Below are 16,688 nucleotides of genomic sequence, written 5' to 3'. Positions count from 1 at the left end.
TTGTTGTGGACCTGTGCATGTCCCATCCCAGTTTATGACAAAAACAATCTGTAAAAGTACAGGAGATGTTGTTTAAATCCCTATTTGCGAGCAGAGCAGTCATCTTGTTCTTGAGGCCTTAAAAGGGTGCTAAAAGTTGAGGGGCCTCTGAGCTGTCAGTAACACACAAGTCGATTTGTAAGAGCTAAATCAACGAGGGTATGGGACACATATAGGGCCACTGCTGTAAACATCAACACTGCTATCATTCAGCTGATTCTATGATTTCATCTTTCTAGGCATTCAAAGCACTTCACATCATAAAAACATCAGTAAAAACATCAGTAGTATCATTACAATAATCAATAATACATAAAATAAATAATCAAAAACATCACACAGTAAATAATTAGAACATTAGAATCATCACATAAAATCCTAAAAATCATCGAGCAGATACACTTGATAATCATAAGATGGTCAATATGTAATAAGATATTTTGTTCAGAGCAGCTTTGTACCTGGATTTGTTTGCAGACTACTAATCAAAGGCAGCTCTAAACAGGTGAGTTTTCAGCCTTGATTTAAAGGAATTTAGTGTTTTGGCTGTTTTGGCTGTTTTGCAGTTTTCCGTGAAACTGAAAGCTGCTTCTCCATGTTTGGTTCTGGTTCTGGGGATACAAAGTAGACAAGAACCAGAAGACCTGAGTGGTCTGGAGGGTTGATACGACAATATTAAGTCTTTAATGTATTGTAGTGCTAGACTGTTCAGTGATTTATAAACTAATAGAAGTATTTTAAAGTCTATTCTCTGAGCTATAGGGAGCCAGTGTTGGGACTTTAAAACTGGGGTGATGTGTTTAAAGTCATCAGGCCCAGTGAGATCTGCATCTAGTAATGTTATTGTTAGCATTTTATGCAAAAAAAGACAAAAATGAAATGAAGACTGCAGGAAATAGGGTTGCAAATCTCTGGTTTGTGGCCGATATGGTACCTATCTCAATACTCTGCCAAGGTTTCCAGTTCAGTGATGATATGTAGGCAGCAAAAACTGATATGAGGTGATTTGATTCAGCCTATATTCACATTATGATGCAATTATAACATGAGATGTATATGAGTTTTGATTCAACACCTGACATTCAATGCAATATAAGACAGCAAATCAAAGGAATGGTCCTTTGCCAGTTGTTGAGACTAATTATTTACTGCCTAATAAAAATTGTTTGCTCATAAACAGGTCTTGTTTTAGAATTGCAAAACACTTTCATAAAACCTGACTCACAATTAATAAATAAGACACAAAAACATAGGAATAAACCTGCCAGCAGCAGATGTGTTATATACTGTGGTATTAAGTCAGCAGTGAGCAGCATAATGTTTTAAAACCTCATTTTCCTACAATATTTGTTGATTTACAGCTTTAAGCACATTTTCAGTGTCGTTGCCATTTACATCAATGCTGCTGCAGTTTTCTTGAACTGTAGATGTCGCTAAAAAGAAAACAATACAGGTAAACAGCAGGAAGCGCAGCCAGAAGAAGAGCTGTAATAAAAGAAGCCAAGGAACCTGTTCTGCAAACACAAACTTAACAACACTAACAATTTTTTACAGTGTATGTCTCTGAGTAGAAACAAAACTGTTACGGACTTTTAAATATTAAACAGATCAAAATTTATCAGTACAAAGACTTAATAAACCAATGCATCTAGATTTAATCCTAAAACTGCAATCGGTACACAGCTGCTGTACCGATGCAGTTGCATTGTGCTCGAGAGTGCCTGTGTATCAGCACGAATAGGGTAATCTTCACAGTCCTAGTAGGAAATAAGGAAATGGATGTGGTGTGTAGGATCTCTGATTGTGAGAATCGATTTCCTCCATTGCTATGCCAGGATTACATTTTAACTCTTTAGTGACCAAATGTTAAAATTGTCGCACTTTAGTATTATCAAAGACATCCGCCTCATTTCTCAGCCACGTCCATTTGTCACTCATCAATCTCTCCTCTGCCTTATCAAAGTCGCAACAAGCTGTCAGGTCCCCGGTGTCTTTTCACATTTGCCCACCCTTCCAATTTTCCTGCACTCTGAATGCAAATTCCCTCTCAGGCAGAGCGGCGAGAGCTAATGGGAAGACAAAGACTCTGGCAAGTCTCAATTCAGTACAACGGATAGCTCCACTGATGCAGTTTGTCAGGACCAAGGACAGCGCCCAGCATTGGTTCAGCGTGTGCCTGTTCTCTTCTTGTTTTCTGAAGTGAAAGAGAAGCACTCCTTGCCATCAAAACAACAGTGTTGCCAAGCATTTCAGGTAACCTAAGGTCCATCATCTCACATTAAATACTGCTCTGAGAAGCTTGGCAATAGCATGCAAATCTAAATGTTTGGCCTTTGCTCTTAGCTATTGAAATTAATTTTTATTCAACTTTCAGTAAAAGGAAGGAGCAGCGTTGACATAAAAGCACAAATGAACACATCTAAGTAATCAGGAGGAAGTCTGATTACCTGATCAGACTTCCTCTCTTTAGTTCTCACTGCAGAAAAGGGGACAGACTTTGTAGCATCTGCTGGCAGGCTGGACTAACACCAGGGGTTCTGACCAAACACACACAAGCACACACACAAAAAAGCACTGCTGAATACCACGTTTTTTATTAGCAAAGACATGTCTGAGGTACTCCCACTGATGCCAAAACAGCTCTAAGCACTAAGCATGTGTGCATCTCTAACAGCAGAGGAACATTTTATCTCGGTTAGGTTCCACTCTGTGGGAACGAAAAAGTGCTTCTTGTTAGTGTGCACACATGACTGGTTTGATTTTACAGGTAAACTCGGCCAGTTTCTGCTCAGCCTGTTAATGGTTAGCATATGGAAAGACAACTGTCGGCTTCATGGAGAAATGGACACATTAATTGAAATCAAGCACAGAGAGGAAGCACCTATTAATATCATCAAGGAAAAAAATCACACAGAGCTGGCTTACATGGTGCCTATTATCAGTGCTCCCCGTCGAAGATGAAGGCGATAATGCTTTGCCTGTGTGCTTTGTTTGTCTGAAGTGTTAGCAAAATATCTCACAAACCACTGCACAAGTTTTAGTGAAACTTTCAGAAAGTAATAAGTGTATGTACGACTAAATATCTCTCACAGCTCACAAATCGATATAATGCAGCCAATTTCACAGATATTGAGCTAAAACTTGGTGTGGTAGTAGCCAAGACTCATCCTGAACACATACTTCATGCAGTAACAGATCATGAACAAACCCATGAGATTGTGCATTACGTCATTTGCAAAGTTTGACCAAAGTGGCTAAACCTCTGTTACTTGTCATCATTAGGTTGATTTTAGTCTATAACTCTGACATAAAAGGCGGCCTGTATTCCTTCAAGGAATGCTTGGCCTGTAATTGTTTGTGTCTTGAGCTTTGTGGTAATATAGACTAATACAGAGAATAACAATTACTCTGAGTTTAATTTCAGAAGTCCAGTACCTGTAGATCATTATTAACCTTGCAAAGCACTGGCGAATACAAGGTGTCGATGCTTCTAATGGGGTTATGCATGTTGACTGACAATCAGGAACAAGTGTTGCTGCTCACAGAAACTAATGCTTAAATGCAGCTGACCTGAATACAGTGCTATCATAAGCAGTGAATTCACAGCAGGCTTAACCAAGGTGAAACAATGTGCAAGGACCAAGAACAGGTTGAAAACTAAAGGAAAAAAAATCAACATCCTTTTGCCTGTTGGTCTCATTTTGTGTGTCCTGTAATCAACATTCCTCAAGGAATAGCACGTTATTCTTTATAAAGGTTTCTAACAGTCTAGTCAGCTCAAATGTACCAAAATCCACCTATAAGTCTTACTTGTTTGATTTATAAAAGATTCTCTGTGAAATTACGAGTTCTACTGTTTCTGTGGAGCTTTTTTTCCTGGAAAGATTGATGAAATCCCACTCATTTCCTGGCAACTAGTCTAGGCATATAAAATAATCCCTGCGGTTCCCGAAAATGTTGCTTTAAACTTACCGACAAACTGATAGCATTGTCAGCAGAATCACCAGATAGCTCTTCTTTTCCTTTTATTCTGTATGGTGCAGGTAGAAGCTGCAACCCAGGGTGAATTACAGGAAGGTTTGGGTAGTTGGGCAGATGAAAGTATATTACTAAGAAAAGGCATCATAAGAACCACTATCTCAAAGTTCTCCGCCCACTCCTGCTCTGTCCACTTGAGAAGCCTGCTCTCGACTCAGTGTGCCCCACTTGTCGAGTCTGAAGAGTCATGAGTCATAGAGACAAAGATCTGCAGCTCTCTCCCTGACCCTCCTCTCACACTACCTGCAATTCTCTCCATCTTCTCCCTGTGATCATTTCCTGTGAGGTCAGCCCCTCCTGCTGCTGGAGAGGAACAGGTCGGCCGCTATTCGTCAGCGTAACCCTTTGCTACTCATCAGTGTATGTGTGCATGTGTGTGTGCGTCTCTCACTATGTGTCATCACACAGCACTAAGGAACAGAAGAGAGCCTGCTGGTGAGATTGAGGCAGAGTTAAGTGATTGGAGCGCAGGAACAAATGGATTAAAGGAGAGCTGAAGAAGGTGGCAGGAGTCTCTTCAATATCCAGCCGAGCTCTTAGAGCAGATTTAGCCTGGTTAGAGAGCGGGAAGGCACTTAAAGGAACTTTACAGAGCTGATTATCGAGAAGAAGTGGAGATTAAGAGTGGCGGTGCAGTAATGAGACACACACACACAAATATTTACACATTCTGTTGTGAAAACAATGATGAAAATAATTATTTGAAAGTTGCTGTCTGATAAGAACTATTTATTAAGGATGTCAACACATAAGCATTGAAGCATCCTTAATACCATTCTTTTGGTATTCTTCTCTCTCTGTTACAATTTTCAATTCACTATTCCTACTGCAGCTTTGGAAAAACCCATACAGTTTAGGAATGTACATTTTAAGCAAAAATAGTGTTTGAATTTGCCAGTTTTTATTTGATTTCTGTTCGAATATTTTTGCTGAAAGTTTTCAGCTTTTGAATCTTATACTGCCCCTTGCCTGGTTTATGGTTTGAAAAATGTTTGCCAAGTCTTTTTGTTTTAGGCTTCATATGTAACTTATAGGTCAGAACGTCAATATTTTGTCAGCTTGGTTTATTTCAAAAGTAGTTGCCAAATTACAATCAGTAATGCAGATAAAGACCACAAGTTTTTTTTTTCTTTTTTTTTTGTTTTTACTTCTTTGTTCTTGTTCTTTGATTTGCACTTTTTAAACATAGACAATGAAAAAAAAACAAAAAACTTTTACACTCATCTTGTAAACGTCTCAAATGCAGTAAAGGATTATATTATATCTATGTTGGTTTTAGCCGTGACTGCTAGTTGTCTCCAATGATTAAAATTCAGCAGGGTTCTCCAAACAGCTCTTTGATCAGACTTTTGTGACAACAGAGAGAAGAGATCCTTGAAATGCCAAAAAATAAGATATATTTGCACATTTGCAATTCCATTATAAAGAAATAAACCTCTGTGGCTTTGATCATGTGATTTGTTCTGAAGCAAAGTTCTGCAAAATGTTTTTTTTTTTAATTCCAACTGACCTCTGTACCTCATTTCATTTCTGCTTTCCCTCATCTGCCAATTACCTCTTTCCTCTCTGCATCTCTAAAGGACACTTGAGATTTAAATGATACTGTAGAAAAAAACTATTGTGACCTTGTCTCTGATCAAATGCTCTGTCTCTGTCCGTAGAGCAGATCAATGAGCATCGGTGGCCTGAACATTTGGTGCAAGCTATGGTCAGCTGTGGCCACTCAAAGGAGCTGAAAGTGAGAGAAAGATGAGACACCTACTCACTGTGAGTAGGTGTCAGCTACTGAACTACAAGCTCTCACCCACTGTGACTCCCTTATATCCAGCTCTACATCTGACAAGGCAATAGTTAAAATGCAAGACGTAAAACTAAAAACTGCCTGCACTAGAGAATTCATTAAACACAAAACTTTATAAATAGCAATTAGAGACAAATTTTCTCTTTCTCTGTGAAGGTTCTAATTCCATTCAGCACTACTCTATTTCAAACCCACAGCTTGATTACAAAAGAAACTCTCAGCATCTTTGATTAGAGCCTTCATTTGCTACTATGTTCTGCTTAGTAGTCGTTGCTTGTCACATGGATAAATTTTGCAGCCTCAAAATGTGCTAACATTACATTATGTGTGGCAGGTTTGATGGAGGAGGACTGAGAAAACACCCAGGAGTAAAATCAGCAAGTAAGACAAATGTTAACAAGATTTGGACATTTTAAAGCTAAAGAAATGACTGTGGTAGAACCAGAGCAGCTCATCCCAACCGAGCACACAGAGCCGAACAAACACAAGGTAATGTTTGTGTTTACATGTACCAGTATGACTGTGATAGAGTTTTTGATAAATCCTAAAGTTAGGCTTGGCTTGAGCTATCCTTTACTTCTGCTACAATAGGCTTAGACTGCTGGAGAACAAACTAATCACATTTTTTTCACTGTGATGTCTTTACTCTCTTTTTGCCATGTTCAAGTCTACAATCAATGCTGTCATTAACCTGTGTGTTTCTTCGTTCCCAGAGAAACTACACCTGGACCAGTCCTTCTGTCTTTGCCTGTACCTCTTTCCTGTCCTCTCAAACACCAGCCAGCTAAGACAGATGGTGTGCCCAATCTGAGCCTGGTACTGTTGGAGGTTTATTCTTGTTAAACGGGAGTCATTCCTTTCCACTGTTGCCAACACGCTGCTCAGGATGTGCCAAAATAAAGATTTGGCACACCTTAAATTTGATAACCTTTCGTAATGTATAATGTGATTGTATTGTATTGTAACAGAACTTAATTGACTGTAAATAATTTGAATCTGACTTGAATGGACTTGATATTTTTGCTGTACAGTGCCCTGAGACAACAATTATTGTGAAGTGGTGCTACATAAATAAACTGAATTGAATTTAAATGAACTAACCGTGGCAACGTGCAATAGCTGTCAGAACATAGCTTTTTTTATTGCAATAGTTTCTGCAAATGTGGGTTAATCATTCAAGGTACAAAAATGTATATGAGCTACAGTTACTTAATTAATTATTGGATTATTCAACAGAATATCTGATTACTAAACAACTCAGTATCTGCAAGCCTACGCTAAAGCAAATGGCTTTTTCTCACCTACAAAGTTTAGGAGCAATGTTTAATGTGCCATTAGGAAAAATGTTGTTCTGTCGACATCTGACTTAGATCAAGATGTAGAACTCGTGGGATTGAAAGAACTCTTTGTTAAACTCATTCAATCTGGTGCTTTCTTTTGTCTATGATGGCTGTACCTATGAGTATAGATCACCTCATGCTTTTTCTATCACAGCAGCTACAAAACCCTTTTTCCTCCAAAATGGCACGGTGTTTGGGGCTTCGGCAAAGATGGAGGAAAGCAATTGTTTGTAAATAAACCTGCGTTGTTCCCCTCTTCCTCTGAGCCCTGCATCCCCTGGCCAGACGGGATTTGTGCCACGTCCCGTTGCCACCACCTCGACGGAGGATTTATAGACTGCTTCCATAATGCACTTTCTCCCTACAAAGAGGCAGCATAAATCTGCCTGGTTTTTTGTCACCTCCTCTTTTTATTTGCTAATAGGAACCTCAAAAAGGCCGCTGGCTTTCTTTATCTCGTCCACACACTCACAAAAGCACTGCCTTGCACGTCACACAACACGTACAAACACCCCATATAGACAGGTATAAATTATGGGACCTGTCTTAATCCATCCTGGAACTTTACGAGGAGACGTCAGACCTGCTACGGCTCGCTCCCAACAGGGTTCCTCAAAAGGCCGAATAATACAACCCAACTGTTAGCATCCTTTAGACACAGAATAAAATATAAAGTGTGTTTGTCTGGATATAATAAACTGGAAAAAAAAAACACTCCACCAACAAAGAGTCACAGTGGGAAGCTGAATTAAAATACACTGTGCTGGTAATGAGCTATCTAAATTCAGAGTTCATATTGCTTGGAATTACACAAAAGCAGGGCTCCGGGCAGTTCTGGCAAAAAAAAATTAAAAAAAATAAAAAACTTTACAGCTCTTTCTGCTTGGCTGCCAGAGGATTCTCCCTGTCATGCGACGACACGGTTGGTTCCAGGGAAATCGTTTGAGCCGCTGCATGTATCTGCGAATGCAATAATTCCTTTGTAAACGACATCACCTCTTCGCCCATTTCGGCACACTTGGCAGCTGTCAACATGTTGGATGCACTCTATCACTCACACACATACAGAGGGATGCTAAAGCTCTGATTACTGACAACACATTCTCGGAGGGGGGGCACACATATCTAGACACACACATGCACGCTCAGTCTGTAGGGGAGGGTGGAATCCAGGGTGAGGGTGATTAAAGAAACTTGCACATCCACTCTTTCCTGGAATGAGTCGGTGGCAAAACAGGAGCGACGGCGCTTCAAAGTTATCTGGGAAACAGCTTCACGTGTTCTGGCACTAACAGAGGCAGATTTTGCTCTGCGCATGACACAAAGCTGCTGTTAGTTGTTATTTAAAAACTAAAAGGCAGATGCAGACTCGGGGGTAAGAAGCGGGGAACGTCACTTGTGTCTTTACCAGCTGGGACAGGGACTGAGGAAGGGCCAGTTTAGCAGGAGATAGAGTCTGCAGACAATTGACTTGTATTTTTTGCCTGATTTTAGTTGCTGTATACAGTGGCCCCAGGGAATCAATTAGAACCACGGCGCGCTTGGTTTTTCCACCTTCATTGGCTCAGCAGTAATTTGTTTACTTCACAGTCAAGCTCTGGATGGGAAAAAAAAATCCTTCCTCAAAATGAAATATTCTGCTATTTCAGGCTGTGTTGCTTGCATAAACTTGTTAATTCCACACATTTCCTAACAAGTAACAGTTTCTCCCTGAGCGCAGCACATGATAGCCATCCTGTTGTTGTTTGTAAGTGCACGCAAGGCGAAACTCTGACCTCTCGGCCGGGGTCACAGCTTGCAGCAGGTCTATTAGCATATGTTTTCCTTCCACAGGCGCGGTAAAGACTGCAGCTGCCGCCAGCCAGCCGAGCAGCAGGGAGGCTCGCTGCTGTGTCAGGAGACGAGGAGGATGAACAGCTCATCACAGCTACAGAGTCTCCCAGCTGCCAGACGAAACTGACAGGTGTCGCCTTGTTATTTCGCAGTGCAAGAGCCCGCCCGGGGTCCACGGGGAGTTGATTAGTGCGAACCTGTTGCCGCATTTACCAGCTCACCCACGGCACAGGGCTCTCTCAGAGGAGGACTGAGCAAGTCCCACTGCAGCAGGGGGGCGGCTGGTGGTGGTGGTAAACTGGGAGACTAAAATTAGTTCAGCAGTGAAGCAAGAAAGTGCCAACAGTGAGGCTCACATGTGTGTGACATCTGGGTGTTGTTATCCTGCTGTATATCTGTGACTATGGAGAACACTTGGCACCTGTTTAGGAAATTATATGAGCTGTAAATGAAATTAGACTGAAGTGTATAACTCATGTAATATTAGTTTCCCTCATTAAAGGTAGTCATCACAAACAAATAAACTAAAACATAAAAAGGTTATCCTGAACTACATCAAAAGGTGCAGTTTGAAAGCGTAGTTTTCCCACAAATGCAATTCTGAAGTCTGGGTACGCACTCAATGTAAACAACGCACTGACCGAATCTCCCCAAAACCACGTGGAAGCTTGAGTTACTGAACTGACCTACTTTAGGCTGGAGATAGTACGTTAGTAAACAAATATGTTGGATTCAGAAAAGCGTAGAATCTTGGAGAAGACGTTTAGGTGGAAATATAAGAGTGAATCTGCCGGTGAACATGCACGTGTAAGAGTAAGACAACTGTCAAGAATAAGTATCTGGGATCATGCAGGGCGGCGGAGCGCCATAAAGACAGAGCTCAACATTCAAACACTTCTGCAAGACCAGTAAGTTTACATTTTCAAAGACTGTTTTAAAGCATCTATTTGCATAATTTACTCAAAAAATCTGAGCAAATCTGAGCATATATACATATATATATTTATATATATGTACCAATACATCAAAATTGTTGGACTTCCTGATCCAAAATGGCTCTTCTATGGATGTAGCAACTGTTGCCCTATTTTCAGCAGGTAAACAAACACACGTGACAGTTGCCTGCCGTTAACAAATTCTGCTTTCAAATTTTTAACTTAGGGACACATTAATCATACTCATGAGTAAAAGATGTGCTTATATGTTTTTTTCTATTAAAAGACCAGTCTTCATGACTTTGTAATGAGTACCTTTCAGTGGAGGAAACAATTGTCACAGAAGGTAGAAGTGCTATATCTGTCCTGGGACTGGATTTTCACCATAGCTGAAGGTTTGGGTTTTTCTCATCCTGTCAAACCTCTACTGCCCTGCACTAAAAAAAGAAAAGTTTTAACATGGGTGCTCCCTGAAACACGTACACCATCACCGCTGATGCTTTAAAGTTTAAACATGCAAGCAATGCAAATGACTGGAAAAGCCCTGATGCAGCACGTTTGCAGGTTTGGGCTCATCTGCTCCACTTTCCTCCTGCACAACTCCACCTTTCAGTCAGAAACAACAGCAAATCACCACAGGCTTTAGAGGACTGAGCGGTGCAACATTCCTCCTACAGCCAGTCCTACATAAAGACAACAGTCACAGGATGCACTCGGCTGGGCAGGTCATCTACACCTAAACTACAGTCACCTCTGACTCTCTCTGTCCCCTGCTGTAGGGATGCTACAGAAGATAAAGAAAACACCTTGAAATGCCATTGGTGCTCAGTTCAGAGTCCAGAAAGCATGAGAGCCAAGGCAGATTGTGATCAGCGCGATGTGGGAGGACTTTTCAGTGTCAGAGAGGGACGTTTTGTCTCTCAGATAGCCGCAGGAGCAAGCCGCCCTTCACCTACCGTACCTTTGGTGTGAGCGGAGCTCAACCCCAGCGCCACCACAGCCAACACGCCGGCTATCCTCAGCATCTTCTCGGTGGGAGATTCAGGGAAGGAGAGGGACCACAGCGACCTCTTTCCTCTTCCCCCCTCTCTCTCTCTCTTTCTCTCTTCTGTCCTCTCCTCCCCTTCCTTTATTCAGCGACCGGACTCCTCTCCTCTCTTCCTCTCCTCTTTCTCTCTTTCTCAAGAAAAAAAAAAAAGCGGAGTGGAAACAGTTCACTGATATGCGGGACAAGAAGAAGACAGGCCGCGTGGAGTAGCGAATGAATGAACGAACGAACGAACGAATAAATGTGTGGAAAGCGACGGAAGACGGTCGCCGGGGTGGGAGGGTGCAGCGGCCACAGCGAGCGGAGCGGCGCGAGCGTGTCCGCGCGGGAGGCAGCAGGTGAAGTGCTGCTGCTGAGACGGGACCGGGGAGCGGAGAGCGGAGAGATGGATTCAGGCACTTTCTTTCTTTCTTTTTTTTTTTTTCTTCCTCCACCCTCTCTCCTCCTCCCTTTCTCTACCGCCGCGAAGCATCCCATTCCACTCTGAAGCTGGAGAGAACATTAAATATGTCCTATTAAGTTAAATCCCACCATGACAGTAAACCATTAAAGAAGCCAAATTACAGCCTCCTGCACTGTAAAAACTGCCTGTTAGTTTAACTGTTAATTTATTGCTTTCTCCACAGTTCCAGCGGCCCGGTTTGTCCGTGTTTAGGTCTTTTAGTTGCATTGTTTGCAACTGTTGTGCACAATAAGCTAGTCCCTAAGCCGTTTAGAGCATACTGTGTATTTTAAATGCATTTTATTGTGAATGAAAGTTACAAGAACTTACAAACATTTCCCAGTCTACAAATCAAACTAAAAGTGTTGAGAGATATTTATTAAGAAAAGCCTGATATGATTAATCGCAAACGACTAGTTAGGAAATTATCTATTAGTAGATAATAATAGGCATAGGCTCCTTCCCATTGAAGCAGGTGGAGACAGGGTTGCCAGATAGGAAATTATGAAATATCACACTTTCGCTTTAAAATGATCATGTTGTGACTGATGAACATGCACAGGTGAGGAGGAGGAGCTGATCACCTGATAACATGTCAGTGTTCACGTGGACTAAAAACTTTTTTTTTAACTTTTTTAATTTTTTGGTGCACGGAAATGCCAAAACTATCATGGTCTTTTTAAAACACTTTATTGCATAGACATAAAAACTATGGTATAAATACAATAATTATCGTATATCTGGCAACACTGGGTGGAACAGCTGCTCCACCTGTAGCCTCTGTCTGCCAGTAGTGAGTTGTTACTTCAAAAACGTTTAGTTGTGGAAATGAGAAAATAAATACTTTTTTTCAAGTTGTAAAACTTAAGAACATTGCCATCATAGTTTTTTTTTTAGAAGCATAAGATACGCAGAACTTTAAAATGTCAGGCACGGTGGGGAAGGAGGCGAACCCAGAATGCAGACTCATCTTAAAACTAATTTATTAAAATAAAACAAACAAAACCAAAAGGCCATTGTGACAGCAAAAACACTAACATAACAAAAAGGCTGTCATGGCAGCAAAATCAAAAAACTAAGTTCTAACATAAGGTGACAAGGCGTGGAGCCTAAACATATATCAGGGAAACAAGAGCAGAGAACAATGATCCAGCAGTGTGTGGGAGAAATGACCGGGTTTTTAAGCAGGAGGTGATTGGAAAGTGGGCACAGGTGAAAGCAATTAACAAGACTTGAGACAGGTGAAGATGGGCATGGCAGGAAGTCAAAAGAGTGACTGGGGAGGAGTGAATAGTGACAGCAAACACAAACAGGAAAAACTAAACTGAAACAGTAACTCAAAACAGAAACAAGATAATAACCAAAACAACAAACCGAAACACAAAAAAACAAATTCTCACATAAAAAAGTGATAATATCAATCCCTTCATGCTGATCTTATTGAGATCAGTTCAGAGCTTATAAGTGTTGGGTTTGAATAAATACAGAACAAAAGTAAATGTTTTGTAAATATCTACTTCTGGTTTCAGATTTAAGTAAATCACGTCATTTCACTCTGGTTTGTTTGAAGAAAATTATAACTAACAAACCATAAAAAGGATTTGTATCCCAGTGTACAACATGAAAGCACATTATATTATCCATTATCCCAGCAAACCATGCACTATACATCAGGTGCTCATGAGCATATGTATATGTGAATATGGATATATGTGGGGAAATTAAAAATTGAATTACTTTTGCATTGATAATTTTATGCAGATGTGTATGCGTGCATATATGTGTACATATTCTTTATTAAGTACAGCCTTTTAGACACTGGATTACTATTATTAAAATAATATTTTCTATTTTTTGTGTTATTGATTACTATCTATCTATCTATCTATCTATCTATCTATCTATCTATCTATCTATCTATCTATCTGTGTGTGTGTTTGCATTGCTTTTCTTTATATCTTAAAAGTTCTACACAACTATATCAAATCAAAATGCAGTAGTTTCATACAAAAACTGAAAACAATCAGTGGTCTATTTTAAAATGATACTGTGAAGAAGTAGTGTCACTAAAAATAAAGAAGGAATGTTCTTTTTTAGTTTCAAGAAAGCTGTAATGTTATTACAGTTGTTGAGAATAAAGTCAAAAACAGTATAAATATTGACAGAATAATTAAAATGTGACTAAAAGATTAAAGCTGAAAGAAAGATAGTCAAGCTGTTTTTTTGGCATTAAAAGGGGAGTCAAATACTCAAAGCAGCACTGTCACAAAGACTTACGATAGTCATATGTTTTATAGTGATTCTATATTTCAGAATAGATTTTCATAATAAAGATAGCATTTTGTCTTTATAGCACATAAAGTCAATGTGGTAGTAAGTATTAATGCTTTAACAGGATCATTGAGTATTGTGACTGAAATAGTCTCCAAAAGGTATTCAGTTATAAAAAACTAAAGACTGATTACTTTGTGAGAGTTTTATTAAAATCTGTTTGCTGGTTTATAACATATTTTGCTGACAGACACACAGGCAATTGCACGATCATCCTCCTTTAATGGCAACCAAAGCTGAAAACTGTCTGATGGAGGAGATAATTAGTAACTGAAAACAGGTGAGTGAGACTGAGTGTTAGAGAAGAGGCAGGCATAAAGCTAAAGCAAAACAGATCAGCAACACAGTGACACAAAGGGTCATGTGATATGTGTCACCTGGCTCTCCTAGCATTCATGGAAAGTCTCACACTGCAGGGTTCTGCTGACAACACAGTATGAGCTATGTGGATTTTCCCACAGCTTTCTATTCTGTCGCTGTTCTATACTTTGAATAAACAACTTAAAAATATGTTTCAATCATTTGTATGTTTTGAAAGCAGCAGAACAATCAGAAAGGTTGATACAGCAAGTTTTCTGAATATATAGATCTTAAAATCCTTAGAGGTTATATCTAAGGATGAACTCTAAAATGTACCATTTTACATCAGCTGGTGGCAGAGTTGTACCATTTAGTGATATTACAACCTGAACTTCTAAATTTATGAGACCAAAATGTTCTTTTTATCATACAAAAATCAAATGTAGTTGACCATATTAAGTATGTTTATACAAAATATACCAATAAAATGTTTCCTGTCAGAATTAGACATGACTTCAAAACACTGTGTAGCCACCCACATCATTTCCTACTTGGAATTTGAGTCTCCTGGTACAGTGCTGAAGAGCTGCTGTGAGAACCTGGATATCCAAGTAGCAACTAAAAAAGTATAAAAATGTTTTTTGTTGTTGTTGTTTGGTTGTTTGATTTTTTTTCCAGTACTTCAGATGCTTTACCAAAAGACAGTGTCAAGAAGTAATACTGCACGTCATGTCATACAGTGGTGATAATCCAAAGGAACGCTCTTAGATGCACTCATTGCACTTAGTTAGAAGTTTCCTGACAACACCCCCTTCACACCAGATGACCTTGCTGTGCTCTCTGTTGTATTCTTAGGTTTACACCGTGAATGTGTTTATGTTCTGTTCTGTTGCTGTTATTACTCTTTGTTGCTAGGGGGCACTACTGTGACATTGTAGGGCAGAAGAGACTGTGTGAAGTAGAAATGTGGAAGAGTAATGAGACTACATAAAGGACACTCTTTTGAGGACCAAAATGTTCACTGTTTGAGAGGAGGGTAAAGGAAGCCATCTATGTCAAAAGAGAGAAACCAACATTAAACAGAGGAGGAGGTCTCAGATTTCAGCTTTCAAAAACATATAATGGAGCTTTAGGCCTGATACCCAGTCAGTTTCACGCCAATCAGGACTTGCATTCATGTGACCAGAATGGCACATTAGTGAGTCAGATGAACAAGGACCCTAACGAGCCTCTATTGTTAGGAGAGTGAGAACAATCTGCATGTAATCCAGTTTACGTCACATCTCAGCTTTAAAAGCTCAACTCCACACTCTCTATTTCTGAATTGAGAAAGCTCCTCGGATGAGAAGTGAAACATCTTCAACTACAGAATAGAAGTCCAGTTGTTTTTGTTTTTTAACCTTTTTGGTTAAACCTGCACAGGCTGTAGATGCTGCAAAAATGCTGCAAATCCTTTTTCTTTCTTTTTGTTTGATGGAAAAATAGAGGCAGGAACCAGTCAAACACATGAAGCTCCACCCCATGTTCACTATAAACAGGCAAGTCATAAAGAGCAAGGTCACTACTTCAGATGTGGATCAAAAAAAAAAAAACTGGCTGATGATAAAAAACTGATTAAAGACCTGATTAACATCATAGGTGGAGAAGTGACTTTCATTAAAGAGGACGATGCAAACGATCCTCCGCCGACATAAAAACATGCATGATGAATAATATTGATTTTGCTTCAACCCACCATCTTGGATGTGTTAAAGGTTTGGTCCATAAGGTTCAAGTTAACAACACAGTGTAATCTGTACACTAAAACCTAAGAGGTCTGCCACTCAGCATATGTAAAAAGGTTTTAGCAAAGCTTAAGCACTTAATCCAAGCAGGCATCATCAAACCAGTGGATGCATCTGAATGAATTAGTCCACTAGGGGTGACACAAAAATTTAAAGAAGACTTGAGGCTTTGTGTTGATCTCTGTGAAACTTATAAAAGTGTGAGAATGGACTGTCATCTTCTGCCTCATATGAAGGACTTGATCACAAAACTAGCTGATGCCAAATATATCCAGATTAATTTAGGCTTAGCTAACCACCAACTGCTTCTACATCCTGATAGTCACATTCTTCCTGCTATTGTAACACATGAGGAAATTTTTCAGTCAATACAAGTACTTTTTGGACTTGCTTCAGCACCATCCAAAAGATGATGCACACAGTTCTGAAAGGTTTGCCAGAAGATCAGAACTATTTGGACGATATTATAGTGTATGGGCACTCAAAGAAACATGATGAACACCTACAAGCTGTTCTCTAACGCCTTAATAATGTGGGCCTACAGATCAACTTTAACAAAAGCTCATATGGTCAGTTTAGTATTCACTTCCTTGGACATATCATTTCTAAGGATTGGAGAGTTGAAGGCAGTGGGAGGCCTCCAAGGGGACTGGTCCTGTTTGCTATGAGTGTGACCAGTGTTGGGGTTTCGTCACAAATCGAGTGATTGTTCACTAGTGCTGGGGGTATTCATTTGGATTTATCAATTTGTTGTTGGAACCAGTTCCCTGCATTTGGTGTGACCTCCCCCTGCTGGT

The 16,688-nt window shown here is 39.9% G+C and overlaps 1 protein-coding gene across 1 annotated transcript in view; it reads right to left on the bottom strand.

Moving 5' to 3' along the window:
• LOC108239357 (calsyntenin-2) overlaps window positions 1-11,644 on the bottom strand; it is a 371,232-nt gene extending 359,588 nt beyond the window's left edge. The window contains exon 1 of the mRNA XM_017422019.3: window positions 10,948-11,644. Within this exon, the coding sequence (XP_017277508.1) occupies window positions 10,948-11,011 (64 nt within the window). The 5' untranslated portion in view covers window positions 11,012-11,644. The remainder of the gene's footprint in view (window positions 1-10,947) is intronic.
• Window positions 11,645-16,688: the final 5,044 nt, after the last annotated feature.

Source organism: Kryptolebias marmoratus, linkage group LG2, assembly GCF_001649575.2.
Source record: "Kryptolebias marmoratus isolate JLee-2015 linkage group LG2, ASM164957v2, whole genome shotgun sequence".
NCBI classification, from domain to species: domain Eukaryota; kingdom Metazoa; phylum Chordata; class Actinopteri; order Cyprinodontiformes; family Rivulidae; genus Kryptolebias; species Kryptolebias marmoratus.
Note: the sequence above shows the minus strand (reverse complement) of the source record. Positions and strands in the feature narration are given on the sequence as shown.